The following is a 16,726-nucleotide window of genomic DNA, read 5'->3' as shown; positions in this document are numbered from 1 at the left end:
AGAGCAGCAGAAAGAGCAGCAGGATTTTCAAGGGAACACTTCCAGTCAATAGAGCTGTGTGAGCCCTGGTCCTGGCCTCTCCCAGGGCTTGGTTTAATGGAATAATTTTGGAGATTTCAGGGGTTCAGCTGCATGTGTTCTCATTTTCTACATCTTGGTCATGTTTCCCTTTGTTTAAAGGCTCAGTGGAATTTGGATTTTCGCAGGGAAGCTCAGTGGCAATCACTGCACCTTAACTGGTAGGGCCTGCAGAATTGCTGCCTTCAGGAGATGATAGCATTTAGTTAAAATACATCCAGGTGGATCCAGGAGATTCCTCTGGCTGCCCTGGGTGATTCCAGACCCTGGCAGGGGCTCAGAGACCTTGGCACGGAGTCACAGACACCTGTGCCTTTGATTTTAGCCCATGGAAACAATTCCCAACTCTGTGGGAGGAGTTACAAGCCACAAGGGTTTGAGTAGAATGACAGTGAATTTGTCACAGGGTGAAAAAGTAGAATTTTGGGGATTTAGAATGGGGGTTCAAGAGGCAAGATGGAGGAATCTGGGCGTGTCCTGTCCTTCTTCTTCTTGTCCTCCATCCTCTGCTGGGATGGTGACACTTCTGGATTGGTTTAGAGTAGAGACAGACTGTCTAACACAGGTGATGGGTATTGGGAAATTATTGTAAATAAAGTACAGGTAGTTCTTAGTATAAAAAGCCAACACCACCCCAAGGGCAGGGACTGTGCCACAACCCGACCTGCTGGACAGAGCTCAGCAGGTCAGAGAAAGAATGGAATGGATAAGAAAAGATAAACAACCTTGAAAAGCAGAGCCAAGGAATCTCGACTTCTTCAGTTGTGGGGCTGGGAAAAAAGAGACTTTTTGATACCTCAGGGTCATCTCAACCACAGAAACCCGAGAATGTGGCATGCCTCAGGAATCTGGCCAAAAGAGCAGGTTTATACCAAAGGCCATCATCAGGAAAAGCCCCTTCAGTGAAACCCCCATGACCTGCTCTTTACCCACGTGTGCACAGCACAGAGGTGACTGCACAGAGGGACTGAGCTGAACCTGCTTCCACCTGTGCTCATGGAAGTTGTGTTCAGAGCAACCACGGAAGTGAACACCTGAAAGCTGGATTTGCATTTCTAAGTGATTCCTAGTCGTCCTAGTATCTTCAAGGATGGGCTTTTAAAGCTGTGCAATAAGTTTTTGTTTCACTGTTTTTCCCTGTCTTGACCACTGCTGCTTCTGTGGCTTCTTGTGGCTGGTGGTAAATCTCTAATACCCTGGGCTAGGTCTGTCATGAGCCAGTCTTTTCAGAGAAGCCCCTTTCCAGCTATGAAAGGGTAAATATAACTTCTTGAGCTACAACTGAATGCCAAGGCTCAGTTTGTGGTGCTGTGAAATGAATTGTTGAGAAACTGTGGTAGAAAATGCTTAATCACAGTGATGCAGAAAGCTAATGCATGCCCCAAGTGCTCAGCTATAAATATGGAGTGATGCTTGAATTGTTAATGAACTATTTGCATTTTAGAGTTTGATGAAGCTTGATTTATCATTAGACAATTTGCTCATTGTCTAAATATTCCAAAATTGTGGCGTTCTTACATTGTCACTTCCCTATTTATTGTTACTTGTATTAATAGCTCTGACATCTTTCTTCCCATTTCAAAAATATCAAAGCACTTGAGAGGCAAAATTAAATCTCATTGCCCATGGTACTGACATGATAAAGTGAGGCAATTAAAGGTGAGGGGATTTATTCATGGTGGCAGAAGTGGAAACACAACCTGTCTCCAGTTCAGTTTCTATTTATTCCTCACCAACATACAGCTCCTGAAACAAGTGTAGGCAAACAGGATCTCAGAAAACAGCACCAATACTCTGTGTATTGAAAAAGAAACCTGGAGTTCACCTAAATCTAATTATGTGCTTTTCTCTTTTTCTCCTTTTGGATATTTTGTTCATCTGACTGGCCGTCAATATTTAGAAGAAATGCATATTCCTACTCCTATTATTTGTAAGTACTTGACTGGGGATGAGGTTTTTTGAGCATGTTCACCCTGTGGTAATTTTGTGCTTTGTTGTATTTTTTTCTTTTTGTTTCTCTTTTTAAAATTTTTTTTACCATTTCATTTATCCTCGTCTTTCCAGCAGAACGTGTTTTATTTTCCCAGTTGCATGTTGTGATGTTTTCCCCATTTTCCCACTGCACCTGTAGCTGTGCCTTCAAACATATGAATGTCCACAGATATGTCAGTTATGGTTTATAACTCTTCAAACTGGATATTCATCTTTAGACTGGATATCAGGAAAATTTTCTTCACCAAAAGGGCTGTCCAGCACCAGAACTTGCAGCCCAGGGAAGTGATGGAGTCACCACTGAGGCACTCATTTAAAAGTTGTCTAGATGTGGCACTTGGGGACAGGGTTTAGGGATGGACACAGCAGTGCTGGAAGAACAGTTGGACTTGGAAATCTTTTCCAACATAAATGATTCTATGATTCTGTAAATTCTAATGAACAGATACAGAGCGTCCCAAGTGCACCTTTTAAATTGTCCATTGCTTGTAGCCACACTCCAGGGAAATTCACACCTGAAAGTTATTGCTGGGAATTTCTCAGCCATGGATGAAAGCTTTTTAAAAACCTTAAGGTTTCTGGCAGCTGGAAGTTGCCATTATCCCAGCAAACATCCCTGTTCCTGGAGCTGCCAGGTTCTGAGTGTTGGTTTAGATCATTGGATGATGAAGTGGTTCAGATATTCAGATCTAAATCACCTGTCCAGTCCTAATGACAATGCTGCATAATTAAGGCAGTTGTTAAGGCACATGAAAATGCTTCACACATCAGTACTTCCAGAGCCATCTGCTGCCTAAAGATCGAGGGGCTGGGAAGCAATCAGGGCCAAGCTGTTTCTGCCATGGTAATGGTTGTCTGAGGATCTGGGGGAGGAGAGGGCTGGATCAATGATGTGAGCAAAAAGTCCTGGAGAAGTGAGTTGAGGCCTCTGCTGCCATCAGAGGGCTGGGAGGGATGGAGAAGGCAGCTGCTGCTGTGGACAGGAGCTGCTCTGCCTTCCCAGCCCTCAGGAGCAGCAGGAGCTCTATCCCTGACTCCAACCCTTCCCCCAGAACCTGCCAGCCTTGTCAGGGCTCTGAAACCCACCGGGCTGTCCAGAGGGCCACATCAGCCCTGACAGCCCCTTCTGGGCTGCTGCTCCAGGATCTGCCTCCTTTGCCCCTTCCTGCAGCTCCTCCTTGTCCCAGCTTGGTGCTTTTTGCTGGAAGCTGTTCAGAGGTCAGCAGAATGAGAGGGTTGATGTGCTGCCATGTTAAAGGGAGTTTAGAGGAGATTTCTTTTCCATATGATTTGCTTTATGTCCAAAGAAGAGGGCAAAGGAGGATCCCTACTCACCACTGCTTGGAGGGATTTTGTTTCTCCATGACCTGTCAGGAAGCTGTTGAAAGAGGAACCTTTCCCACTTGCCAAGCATGTGAGGAGCCTTAGGACACCATCACAAGTCCTGACTTTGCCCAGTGATGTAATTGTAAATGCAGAGTAACTCCATTTCCTCCAGACCTCCCACTGCTTCACCAAGAACGAAATTTGACCTCAAGTAGTCAGAATGAAGAGGAGGTTAACTGAGTGTAAAGTAGGGGCTGATTCTAACCCAAAGGTGCTCTGAGCTAGTTGAATTTATTGATAGAACCTTTCCTCTTCTGCATATTTCTCATGTTTTACTGTTTGGTTTCCTTACAACCAGCAGCACCACTGCCTGAGAAATTCAGTGCCAGGTTTCCCGTTATAATTCTGTTTTTTTCCAGCAGGCAGTATGTGGTCAGCATGTACCCTGCTTTACTTTATTTTGAGATCTGTGTGTTTAAAAAGAGAAATCAACTTCCAAGCCCTCTGTGGCCCATTTTACAGCTGCACAACATTGCTTTAAGCAGTCAGCTGAGGATTGTTCTGCCAGAACAAGCACAGGGGTCCTTCAGGGGTCTGTTTGCTGTGGGTCATTTTGCTAGACCCTTTTTCCTCAGGGAGCAGTGCAGTGACTCAGGAAAAGCGAAGAGAAAACCCTCTGGAGGGTCACCCAAGCCTGGGGTTGCAATGAGCTTCAGCAGAGGCAGAAGGAAGGGGTTTAACAATCTTTTCCCTTTGAGCAATAATCAAGGTAAAAGGGATGCTCCAGTAGTGAGGGAAGGAAGCAGGAGAGCCCATGAAGGAGCACACAGTGAGGTTCCACTGAGTTTCACATGAAATAGGGTGTTCCATCAGAATTGCTAAGGACTGTGCAATTCTTATCCAAACTTGATTCAAATTGTCCTGGACTCGTGTGAGCAGAGAGGTTGGATTTCAGTTTGTTTGAAATGTTGTGGAGATAACAGCAGCACTATTGTTATATACAGATTTTTTTTAAAAAAGCAGTGGTTTCTATGCTATGACCTTGCATGAATTATTTAGTCCTGAAGCAAAAGTCAGCTGAATGAGTTACCAGTATTGAAAAGCTGGTTCCCAAATAGATCTGCTGGCAGATCTTTAAATGTAACCATATGGACTGTATCCCTTCATGTTTGGTTTCAGTTCCTGGACTTCAAATCTGTGTTTCTTAGAGCAATTCTTGTCTGCTTTCAGATAATTCCTCCTAACCCTTTGTCATCTTCTGTACAGGCATTTCTTCTTGTTAGGGACCAAAATCTCCTATCCTAACTCTTCCAAACCATTCTGTAATGACAATTCTATAATGACAATTCTATAATGATAATTCTATTAAATTCCAAGCAGTTCTATAGTGATAATTCTATTAAAGTCACAGAGACTTTTTTGAGGAGTCTTTCCAGAGACAGGCCATAATATTTTGGTAATTTCTAGACTAGAGCTCTGCCCTCAGCCAGTCTTGTGTTCTGCTGCAGTTCAGGACTGGAAAATCTGATTCTGTGAGATGGTTGAGTACCTGCAGCTCTGACTGGTGAAACCAGTCCAGAATATTCACTTACAGAAGCAGCTATTTTGGGCATGCATGGGTGTTAGGTAAACAGTTGTGGGATTCTTTATGGCAACACTTGATTGAAAACTCCCTCCAACAAATAGGAAAGGATGAAAGAGAAGGCCATAAAGATCTTTAACATGCTTTAGGTGGAAATACAACCCAGGAGGCCTCGATTCCTGACCTGTAACTCATTGTGCAGGGTCAACATCACATTGTGTACCTCAGTTTACCCATGAGCAAAGGCTAATTGCTTATGGGTTGAGATCCTGTGAGGAGAAAGAGATGGAATGAGGAGCTCCTGTCCTGGGGCACTCCTTGCATGCCTGTGCCCAAGGAGATGCCTGAACCTTTTCAGAGGAGTTACTCTGTATTTACACCAACACCAATGGTGTCTAAGGTGGGGACAGAATTCCTGCTGTCTCTCTGCACTTAAATTTAATGTGCAGTGTCAGATATCAGCCCAGCCAGGTCTGGAAGATGTTGGTTTTACTCCCAGCTGAAGCTGTAAAACACAGGCAGCAATTCATCCAGTTTACAGAAGGGTTTGCATCTGGTGACAGACACCTCTTTTGCAACAGTATTTTCAACTGCAGCAATCCAAATCATGATTTTATTATTGGCTCACCAGGAAAATAAATGGAAATGTTTTCTGTGTGTGGGTTGTTTGTTTTGGTTTGTCTCTTTCTCCTGGGCTGGGTAATGGCTGCAGAATGAAATTTAATCAAGAGCAATATGAGACCAGGGAAGAATTTCTGGAAATACAGAGATTCATGTATGTGTTACAAGCACTCAGTTTAACGTTATTTATTAGAAAAGGGTGCTCAATGGCCAAGATGTTTTCCTTTTCCCCTGAACTGCCCAGAGCTCCAGGGACATGATTGCAATGTAGGAGGCCCCTTCGACTCCCACTGGAATTTCACACCAGTTTTAATTGTTGGGTGGTTTTAGCTGGGAGTTTCTTTTCATGGGAGAGATTGCAAAGGTTATTAAGCTAAATTTATACTTAGATTTTTTTGAGATAACAAAGTTTATGCTGAATTTATTGCCACCATCTGTGGGACATTTGAAAAGAAAAACATCCCTTTATTTTATTTAGAAGCGTACCTCTGTATAACCACATTCACACATAAATATCTCCAAGTATTTCCAGGGATGGTGGGATCTGCCTGCACAGGTCAGCTTGCTAAATCAGGATTTTAAGAAGAAACATCCTCATTAGGTGCTTTTCTCATCAGATGATGGAAAAACAGGATCATTAATCAGTGGCTATGCTTGTCTAATGAAAGCAAATTAAAAAATAATATATCAAAATGCACAAAGTAGAGGAGATGATATTTAGAACGTGTCTGTATGGTGATTGCAAGGCTAAGCCTTGCAGAGGGCAGGGTTTGTGGGTGTCTGTACCAGGAGAGACTAATACTGCATGGCTCCCACATGCACCTGGCTCGTCTAAAGTCTGGTTGTAAGTAAAACTAAAAAATAAATATTAAAAAAATCCCCCACAAGTAGTGATTCATTTGATCAAGTGAAGCTTAGATCATACTCTCAAGAGCTTGTGCTTGTATACCCACAGTACAAAACACTCAGGGCATCTTTTGACTTACCTCTACTTCACTTTCCCCTGTGAAGTTTGCTCTGTGACATTGGCCTTTGCTCTTCACTGCACCTTTACTGCAGCACCTCCCTCTGCTCCTGCCACAGCCTGGCTTCAGCAGAGCAGGTGCTAAAAGCAGGCTGGGGAGGGGCAGGTGAGGAGGCACACATTTAATCCAGAGTGTGGAGCTGCCCCAGTGTGAGACAGAGCACTGCTCTGAGCTGCCACTGCTCTAGCTCTGCTCACACCCTCCAGTGACCAGCATGTCCCTGCCTGCAGGGATGGGCAGCTGCTCCTGCATGGAGCTCTCCCCCAGTTTGGGATGAGCAGCCTTCCCCACTGCCCAGCCCCTGCAGGCAGCAAGAACAGCTCCCCTCTGGTGCCTTTTCATGTCTGAAAACCTCTCAGCCCTATTTGATTCCCTCTTCTCTAAAGGTCTGCATTGCCTTTGGCCTTTGCTTGTAGATCATGTCTCCACCTTTACCTTTCGTGTCCTTTGTGTGAGCCCCTGTGGCACATGTCTGATTTGAAGAGCAGTGTTGGCAGCAGAGCCCTCTCCAATCCTCAGCCAGAGCAACAGGATCACCCAGTTTATAGTACTTACTTTTAAACCAGCATGAAAACATTCTTCCAAATTGGATTTGTCATCTACTACAGGTTTAAGGCATGGAGATCCTTTCCAATAGATATGCTGTTTGACCAGGGCTCCCTGGGATTTGCATGGTTCATCACTGCCTGCCTTGAATTGGAGCAGATTTCATCATAAATTACAGGTGTACTCCTAGGAGTTTGCTACGCACAATTCTCTAACAGGAATTTTATTTTTTTTTTCAACTTTCTCAAATTGCTTATTGAAAATGAAGGCAATATGCAATTTGTGTCTGTAGGAGGAAATTTCACGTTTAACTTACATGATCTATATCTAATGTCTAAATTACCTGTGCATGCAAATCTACACCACAGTGTACAAAATCCATCCTTGGAAACATCTAAAATTAAATCTGTCAACGTACATGCACGAGAGTTCTCCAGGAGTGGCAGTTACAGATTTAATGTTCATGCATGTAGAATTGATAGAAAAAGTTAGAGAAGAGTTTGAAGCTGCTTTAAAAAAATAATCCCTGACAGTCATCCAAACCTCCATGAAACAGGAATCTGATCCTGCAGATAGTTCCAACAGAAAATATTGCTGGAGCTTCCTGATTAATGCCCGTGGCAGTAAAGGGTTTGTGCTTGATACCAAGCTTGCAATCCTTGACTGTTTAAGTAGAACTCCCACAATTTTAATATAGTGCTTCAGATTTTATGTCTAGTCTCTGATAGGAGTAGAAGTTTCAAAAAATAACCAAATCAAATCTCCATCTTTTTTTTTTTTTCCCCTGAAATTCACACTTGTGTTCACTGCCAATGGCTTTTCTCCTTGCTTTAGTGGGGTCAGCATCAACTGCCTGATTATACAGCTGGTTTCATTTTTTCACTCAACTTTGAGCATCTTTCTGTCTCATCCCTCCTCTGTGTGTGTGGTGCTTGCAAATATCATCTCTTCATTTCCAGACCCTCTCAAACTGAAAAGAGCAACCTGGCAAACTCCCTCCATGGACTCCTGCTTCCTTCTTGCCACGTTTCCCTTACCCTTGGATGTAAACCAGCATCAAGATCATTTTTTTTATTCACATCCTGGCATTCTGTGTCGACTGTATCAGACTCTTCTTCCCAATATCTGCCTGGTCCTTTATTTCCTCCCCTTTTCAGCTGCACATTGCATGAGTGGGGAAGTGTCTGCTCCATGAGGGGTGTCAGCTGTGCTGGGGACACTCTGGGCACGCAGCCAGCCCACGACTGACACTGATGCTCCCAGAGCAGCTTTGTTGGGGTGTTGCAGTGGCTCTGTGCAGGGCAGTGGGGACAGCAGGAGCCATGTCACCAGCGTGGCTTGTCAGTGATTCACAGAGATCTCTTGGAGCGCCCTATTTTTGGAAACAGCATTTCTAGATAAATGCTTTTCCATTTCCAAAAGGCTTTTTGACGTGCTGGGAAATAAACCTCTACCTAGCTGTGGGTTTTAAGTCACATCCCTAACATTCTGGAAAGTGCTAGTCATTTGATTTTCTAATCTTTTCTATGAATTATAATGATGGGAAGGACCAAATAGGCTTAGTCCTGTGCTGCCACTCTCTCCAGACACAGAACGGCAGCAGAAAAGGCACGTTTAGAAACTGAGAGCCCCTTGATGTGTCTGGCAAGCTTAGCTCTGAAATCCTCAAAAGAGATCTGTCTTCCTTTTCCCTCTAAATTTAGATGAAGAATTTTTACATTCTTGGAACAGAGAGGGAGAAAGGTGGAAACTGATAAGGCGCTGTGGAAAGAAAATTGTAGCATTTTCAGATGCAGACCTGGGTTGTGTGTGCGAGGTAGATTGAGAACTTTAAACTCATGTCACCTTTTCTTTTTAGGCATTCAAGCCAATGTTTTAGGGGCCTCTCTGTCTTCTACAGGACCAGGTAGAACTCCTTTGCATAGGGCTTTTGTAAGCAGGCCTTTGGGGACTAAGGGGCTTGGGTTTGGGGTGATTTTTTTTCCTGCCTAGGACATGCAGAAATGTTGTTGCTCATTCACTCAAAGACAAAACAAGTTTGCCAATTCCTGCTCTTTGCAGCCTGTTGGCATTTCTGAAAAGATACCAGGCAATGGGGACTTACAGATAATTACTGCCACAAATAATTTAACCTGTACTGAATGAGGAAGTCGCCCCTTTTGACTCACCATTTTCAACCATCAGAGTCATGGTCTGTAGTGGCTCACCCCAGCAGTCCAGAGTGCTTGTTATTAAGGACTTCTGCATTTTGGATTAGTGTTTCCCACTGAGTGATTTTAATTCTTGTTTCCAAAGAATTCACACAGGCATGTAGGATTAGCAAACCATCAGGATTAAAAGATCCACACAGCAGGGTTAACACACTTCAAGGCTGTTTTAGTTACCCCGAGTACCACAGCACAAAAAAAGCAGGGGCTCCCATGTCTGCAGCTCACAGCTCCTAAATCTGGCTGTGCCAACGCTGCTGAACACTGGAGGCAAAGCTTTTAACATCACTAAACACCAGCTTTTTGCTTCATCACTCAAGGACTGCTCCCCTCTTTGCATCTTCATCTGCACAAGTGGATACACCACGGGGGTTTGGGGAGATCTGAGTGAGCCCCTGGGATGATGGACCCAATTTGAGCAGCTCTGGGCTTGGATTGGAAGCACCAGTTGTACATGGCTGAACCCCAACTGCCTGAGCAGATGAGATACGTGTGTTTGTTCAAAAGTTTGCAGCAAACATCCAAGTTTTTTTTCCATAAATCTGTGCTCTCCTGATCTGGATTATCTTTCTTTAAAACAGGCTTTTCCCACAGACATAGGCAAAGGATTTAGCTCTCTCTGACCCTTCTTTCCAAACAAGTATAAGTGGCCAAGCTGCCCATCTCCTGAAGGCTGGGGCTCAGCTGTGTGCTTGAACTTGCCTGTAAATGCCACTCTGACATGTTCTGGGCATAAATAGAGCCTGCTAGACTGTGTTGGAAAGAGTACCATTTTTTTTTTGGAATCTAATTAAGTTTAAAAGATGGGTAGTACTTACCATAAGCATGTTGTTTTAGAGAAGAAAAACCTCTTTGCAAAATGATTTAGTTGTTAGGATTTTTTTTTCTTCTTTGAGTTGGAGAAGAGAAAGAAAACTAAAGCTCCTTCTTACAGTAATCTGTTTTTCCTCCCTTTTATTTTATTTTCTTATCTAGGGAAGTGGTGTAAGCAAAGTTCTTTGCTGGTGCTAGGGATTTGTGTGATATTTTTTCAAGGTGTGGATTGTAGAATGTCACACATTCATTTTTAAAGGGTTTTGCTCTCTGATACGAATGAAGCACAGGGCAGTCAAATGTCAATGGAAGCTTAGCAGCTCACTTTTCCTGCTTCTCTCCATTTTATTATGCTCTGTGTTTGCAAAAGAGGAGCCTCTTATGTTCTCAGCTTTGTTAGTGTTTTCAGAGCAGGCTTGCTGCTTATGACAAAGTTTTTGTTGTCTCCTCAAAACAAGAAAAGGCCCATTTTCCCAGAACAGGGCCATATTTGGACATAGCTGAAAGAACTTTAACCTTCAGCGCGCCCCACCCTTCCCTGGCTGGGGATCCCAGAGCAGTTCCAGGGTGTGCCAGGACTCAGGGGGCTGCTGCCCTCACTGCTGGGCTTGGGGACAGGACAGAACTCTGCTCCAGCTCTCAGGTGGCACAGAGCCAGGTCTCACACTCCCTCAAGGAGCATCCCATGGGATGGATGCAGATGTCCTGGTCCCCTGGAGCGAGCAGCGCTCCCATCCCGAGCCCTCTGCTCCTCCCGGAGCGCGCGGCGCCCGCTCTGGGGCTGGCCCCGTTCCACCCTCTCCGAGGCACCTGCTGCAGGGTTTGGACCTATTGCACCCTCTCCAAGGCTGAGGTAGCGCTCCCACTGCTGGGGTGATGCAGGTTTGTGCAGAGGAGTGAGGGGAGGGAGAGCTCCAGGCTGGTATCACGATATTCCTCGCGCTGCAGAAGCTGCGTTAAGAACCCGCGGGGTCTCCTGGCGTGCGGTTTGTCTCATGCCTTGCATGTCTGACCAAGTGGGGTAATCTTGTCGAAATATTTTGCCATTGCTTTGCTTTTAACGAGGGCAAACTGACCTTGCTTTCTCCCCTCTCCAAACCACCCAAAGGAAGCTAGCCAAGAAGCAGAAGGAGACTCAGACCAGCACGCAGAGGGAGATGGGTCCTGTGGCTACTTCTGACAAGACCTCCACCAAACTCAGTGCTGTTCACAATGAAGAAGCTTTTTCCTCCAGCTGCCAAGATGTTAATGGATTCAGTAAGTTTAACTTGCTTGCAATGGATATGACCCCCTTGGAGAGCTCTAGGTTCTTAAAAGGACCTATTCCTTTGGGCACAATGTTGAGGAGTTAGGAGTGGCAGTGAGAGAGATCATTGCAAAAGCTCCATAGAAACCTGGAATGTCTCTGTTTCTGCCCCTGGTTTCACTGTCAGACAGGTGGAGAACATTCCTCTGGGTCCAAATCTGCTGAGAATAATTTACAAAGCCTGTTCTAATAACTGCATCAGAATAAGAGGCATGTGTTTATTTGTTGTTTAGAAATACTTTTCCTTTGTGAGTAGAAGAGTCAAATCCCTTAGCTTATCTGTGGGATGGAAAAACATTTTCTGTATGAAATTGTTATGAAAGGAGGCCTGGTCTCCTGGCTGGAGAACTGGAATGGAAAGACAGCATTTCTTCCTTTGTCTGTGTCCTCGGTTTATTCTTCACACGGGTTCAGTAAAACTGATCTCAGTTCACATTTGTAAACCACTCAGACCTCTGTAGCTAAAAGAGTTTTGTGGGTAAAGCAGCACCAAGTCCTACTTTAGCCTCACTAGATCCAGGTTGAGTGCATGGTGGATTGCATGGTGGATTTGTAAACTTTTTTCGTATTAAATAAATTTAAACTTAGACACTCTGGGCATGTCAGTCCTTCTTTTGACACTCAGCCTGTTAGTCTGGACAAGGGACAGCTCTGAAACTCAAGTGTGTACTAAAACTCTTGTTTTTATTAAGCATCTTTAGTGAAGGGTTTTTTCCCCCAATTACTAAAATGAAAGTGCTCATGATAGAAAATGTGGTTTATCAGTGAAACCTCCCCTTGTAACCTGAACCTGAGTGGGACAGGGTGAGTGAATTCTTCCTTTCCCTCTCTGCAGGTCATGTCAAATTCCATCTGCATGTGCTGCTACTGCCACTTTGTGAAGCACACCTGTGAGATGGATAAATAGGTGTGTGGGACAGCCAAGGCTGGCAGGGAACACTTTTCTCTGATATTAAATTTATTTCAGTCAAGATCTAATTTTCTCAGGTGCTGACTAGCTCTGTCCTAAGGAGGCAGCAAGAGTTGTGTGGGGTTCATCTCTCTGAAGGCCAGGAGAGCAGCAGACAGTGTTGTATCAGCCGTGCCCCAAACAGCAGAGGCAGCTTGGCTGGAGTGGGGGGAAAATCAAGGGTTTAACACTTCCCTCAGAATGTTGGCTTCTGAAAGTTTGGGAATTCTTTTTCCAACCAGAAAATTAGAAAAGAGACAAGCTTGAAATGTGACCTCATCTTTTCCCCCTGCCCTTGTTATTTTGACAGACTAATTAAAATAACTGACTCATTTGCTTGAAATGGCAACTTCAGAAAATATGATGTATCAAATTTTGTAAAGAAACAGCACACCAGCTTTTCATTTTTTTTAATCAGTTAGAACTTTACTTGTCTGACATCTCTGCAGATTTATCACTGCCTTCCCCCATAACCTGAGTCAGTCATGGGTGGATTATTTTTATTTTTTTTCCTCTTTATATCTATGAGAAAGAATTATCAATAAACCTTCATGATTTCTCCAAATTTCTTACTGCCAAGTCCAGGATGCTGAGGTGTTGGAGGTAAGTTCTGTGCAGTAGTAGTGTGCACATGCCAATACAGGAATTTTATGAGTAAAAGAATTCCTTGAAAAGAAAAATAAAATAAATTGCCTTAATGGAGTTTAATACTTGTGGGTTCTATACAGGCCTACTTTGGAATAACATAATAGGATTACTTCTTACCCTTCCTGCTAACTAATAGAGTTTTACAGGGTTTATCCACCAGAGCTGTTGAAATCAACTGTCTTAAGCAGCAGTCAGATTCCTTCTTAAATTGTTTTTTTGCCTGCCAACAAACAGTAAATAGCATTTACAGCACCCTGTGATGGGCACTCACCCTCTCCACCCTGCCCTCAGCAGTGGGAGCCTGAGCTGGCTGCAGCAGGGATGAGGAAATGCCCCTCTCCTTTTGGAGGAAGAGCCCACCAAGAGAAGCCAAGTGTTTTCAATGCCAGGATCACCTTGCCAGCTCACAAAAGCAATCAAACAGAACGAGACAATTTGCTAAGTGGGATCCCTCAGTTATTGAATGACTTGCAGGCAACTTTACCTGCAGAATCCAATGTCCTTGCAGGGCTTGTGTCCTTGCCTCCAGCTTTTACTTTCTGTCACAATAATTCTGATAACTTTTCAGACAGAACAAGTTCAGTGAGTGCCTACAGAAGCTTTTCCTTTCCCATGCTCTCTCCAGCTGGCCCCTGGTCTGCTCCTGGGTGAGTCCTGTCCATCCTCCTGCTGTCACTTACCCTGTCTCCCTGCCCTGCCACCACACAGGACTATTTTATAAATCACATTTAAAAATCCCACTTTCAAGGTGCTGCCTGATGCTCTGCACCATGAGGGAGATAAAAAATGAACAGCTGCCCTCCTTCTTATCAGCCCCTTGTTTTCTGTTGAGGCATCAACAGAACAGAGGAAGAGAATTGGGCATTTATCTTTCCTGGGCTGAAGCAAAGCCCCTCATCCCTCTTTCCATTCTGCAGTGTTAGTTGTTATCCTGGCAGGATTCTCACTGATACATACAGGTGTTGAAATTAAAGAGATTTTTTGGACTCACCCTCTGTCCCTGACACTCCACAGAACCAGAGAAGGTGTTTGGTAAAACACAGATTGGTCTGTGGCTGTTCCAGCTTGTCTGCTTTTACTTGGGGATTATGAACAATGGCAGTTCCAGCTTGTCTCCTTTTACTTGGGGATTATGAACAATCACAGTTGGTCACTTTCTCAAATATCTTGGGTTTTTTTAAAAAGATATCAATATATCCCAACTCCATGAAAGGCAGGTGATGGCCCTGGCAGTGGCTGAGCAGCTCCCTGGAGTGCAGGAATGTTGGGAAGCAGCACAGTCACCTGTAGACACTGGCTCAGGGCAGGGCTGTTATGAAATAAGGTGGGAAATGGGAGACAAAGTGAACCTCAATTTTCCCCCCAGCAGAAAGGTGTGCAGGGGGTTGTGAGCACACAGAAACCACGGGCAGTTTGGCAGAGAGCAGGAGGGGATCAGCTCAGCAGGGCTGCACTGATGTGCTCTGCACAAAGGAACTGCCATGGACCAGGAGAATTCCCTGTCCCCAGCAGAGCCATCCTGACCTCCTTGCAGGGGTTCTGGCAGGAGCTGTTGGGTTCTGAGGATTTAATTCATTAAAATGCAGCTGGAGACTGATTTATTAAGGTGTTCTTTACCTGTGTGACATCCCATTTGATGGGGGGACAGCTCTGCAGACACCCTGCAGGAGGGACACAGATGAAGGAGTGGCTTTAATGCTTCAGGTAGAGCATTCTGGAAGTGGGGGAATTGAGTTCTGCAGTAGGAACCACTACCATAAGTTACCAAGTCAGTGTGATTTCACTTTTGAGAACAAGAAGATGAGAAGGAGGTGTAGGCAAGTGGCACTTAAGGGATCCATTTGTACCCAGAAACATCAGAATTCACATTTTTCCCCAATCCTCTGTGATTTTATCAGTGAGATGTAAAGGTCTTCAAAAAAGACAAGCATAGCAAGATGTAGTTCTTACTCCTGCCCCGTGCATAATTTTCATTCATAATTAGGTGACCTGCTAAATGCTGTCTAAGGACTTGTAGGGTTGTGGACATGAGATGCTTCCTTTAGTAAAAAAAATTCTTAAAATAATTTAAAAATAAAAGACAAACCCACATTTCATCAAAGGGATAAAAGAAGCCCTTTTATTGGCTTCCATGGGATTCTTGTGGGGTTTGCTAGTTTAGGAGACATTATAAAAATTAAAGAATAATTTACAGAATAGGAAGGAGCCTTCGCTACTCTGCATGACTGGAGGGATCTGTGTGGCCTCACGTGCCCCTCCAGGGAGCACAAAGGGAATTTTTAATGAAGTCTTAATCTCTACCCTGATGTGAAATCCTCTCTGGACGTGTTTCCTTTGATTACAGACCCGAGTGCCTGTGAGAAATGCTAGTTAGAAAGCAGCCCTGTGTATACATCTCATTATCCAACCTGACTGATTTCAGAAACAAGTTCTCCAGAGTTTTAAGGAACTTCTCTTTTGTGTTGGTGGGTTTTGGGGGATTTTTGTTTTGGTTTCGTTTTTTAGTTTGGTTTTTAATTTGTTTTTGGTTTTGGGTTGGGTTTTTTCTTAGTTTTGTTTGGGTTTGCTTGGGGTTTTTTCCCTCCTTTTTAATTTGAATCTAAAAGTGCCATCCCTGTGTCACAAACACAATCCATGTCATAAAGCTCAGTTGGTAACATCTTTAATCAAACTCACTGCCATGAGGTGTTTATTTGGAAATTCATCCTCAGCAGCTCTGGAAGGGCAGCATGGCCCTGTGAGTTGTTTTACACTCCCAAATTCCAGAAAAACTTGAGTCCTGCCCCAAGCCTTGCCCTGTGACCCTGGGCAGACCAATTGCTCTGTTTAGATCTTATTTGGTGTTACCTGAAACATGGCCACGTCCCAGGGGTGGTGAGAGAAGGGTCTGATTTAGGCTGGCAAAGGGCAAGAGACCCCAGAGCAGAGGAACTTTGTGACTCAAGGCAGCTGGGGCAGAGCTCCAGCAGACCAAACCGGGAGGAATTTGATTGTTTGAATGTGTTTCCAAATAATGTAGGTCTGAAAATAAGGTGTGAGAATGCAGAATGAGAGTGAGTCCATGAACTAGATGGTTATAAACTGCTCAGGAGGTAATTCTGACTTTATTGACCTCCCTAGACCAGTGACTTCTCTGGGTGTCCCCACAGAATAACTTGAATTTTTTAAGCAGTGTTTGCTCCATAGCTACAAAAAATTGCTTCTGAAATTACTTTGATGTACAGTGAGTTTTATCTACTTCTGTTGGGCTGTGGAATAGTTTTTCCTGTGTTATCTGTTGTCATCTTGCTGATGTACTGAGATTTGTGTTAGCTTGTTTCCCAACATTCTGAGGAGGAGATATATAAATGCCTGTAACTCTGAGAGTGAATGCAGAGTGATAACAAAAGAATCTGCCTTCAAAAGTGATGGATTACCATAAGAATGTGCATGCTTGCTGCTGTAGGTGTAAACCAGCCTCATAAATTTACTATCAAGACAAGAATCTACCATGAAGATGTTGAGCCCTTCCTCCTTTCAAAAAGTATTTGATTAATATGGAAATTTGTGGATTCTTGTCCAGAGAAAGTTAATGCTGTAATGGGAGAAGGCAAGGATGTTTGTCCTGCTGACAGAACCCAGCTCACAGGGGAA

At 44.0% G+C, this 16,726-nt stretch overlaps 1 protein-coding gene across 1 annotated transcript in view; it reads left to right on the top strand.

The window, feature by feature from the left end:
- The window catches only part of PTPRT (protein tyrosine phosphatase receptor type T), a gene marked incomplete at its 5' end in the record, with an annotated part of 453,063 nt that overhangs the window by 386,929 nt on the left and 49,408 nt on the right, over positions 1-16,726 (top strand). Inside the window, 3 exons of the mRNA XM_084218107.1 lie at positions 1,979-2,008; positions 9,029-9,076; positions 11,299-11,447. Of these exons, the coding sequence (XP_084074233.1) occupies positions 1,979-2,008; positions 9,029-9,076; positions 11,299-11,447 (227 nt within the window). The remainder of the gene's footprint in view (positions 1-1,978; positions 2,009-9,028; positions 9,077-11,298; positions 11,448-16,726) is intronic.

The sequence above is a fragment of the Fringilla coelebs genome (assembly GCF_963513975.1).
Source record: "Fringilla coelebs genome assembly, chromosome: 18".
In the NCBI taxonomy this organism is placed as follows: domain Eukaryota; kingdom Metazoa; phylum Chordata; class Aves; order Passeriformes; family Fringillidae; genus Fringilla; species Fringilla coelebs.
This window is presented reverse-complemented; position numbering and strand designations above follow the sequence as displayed.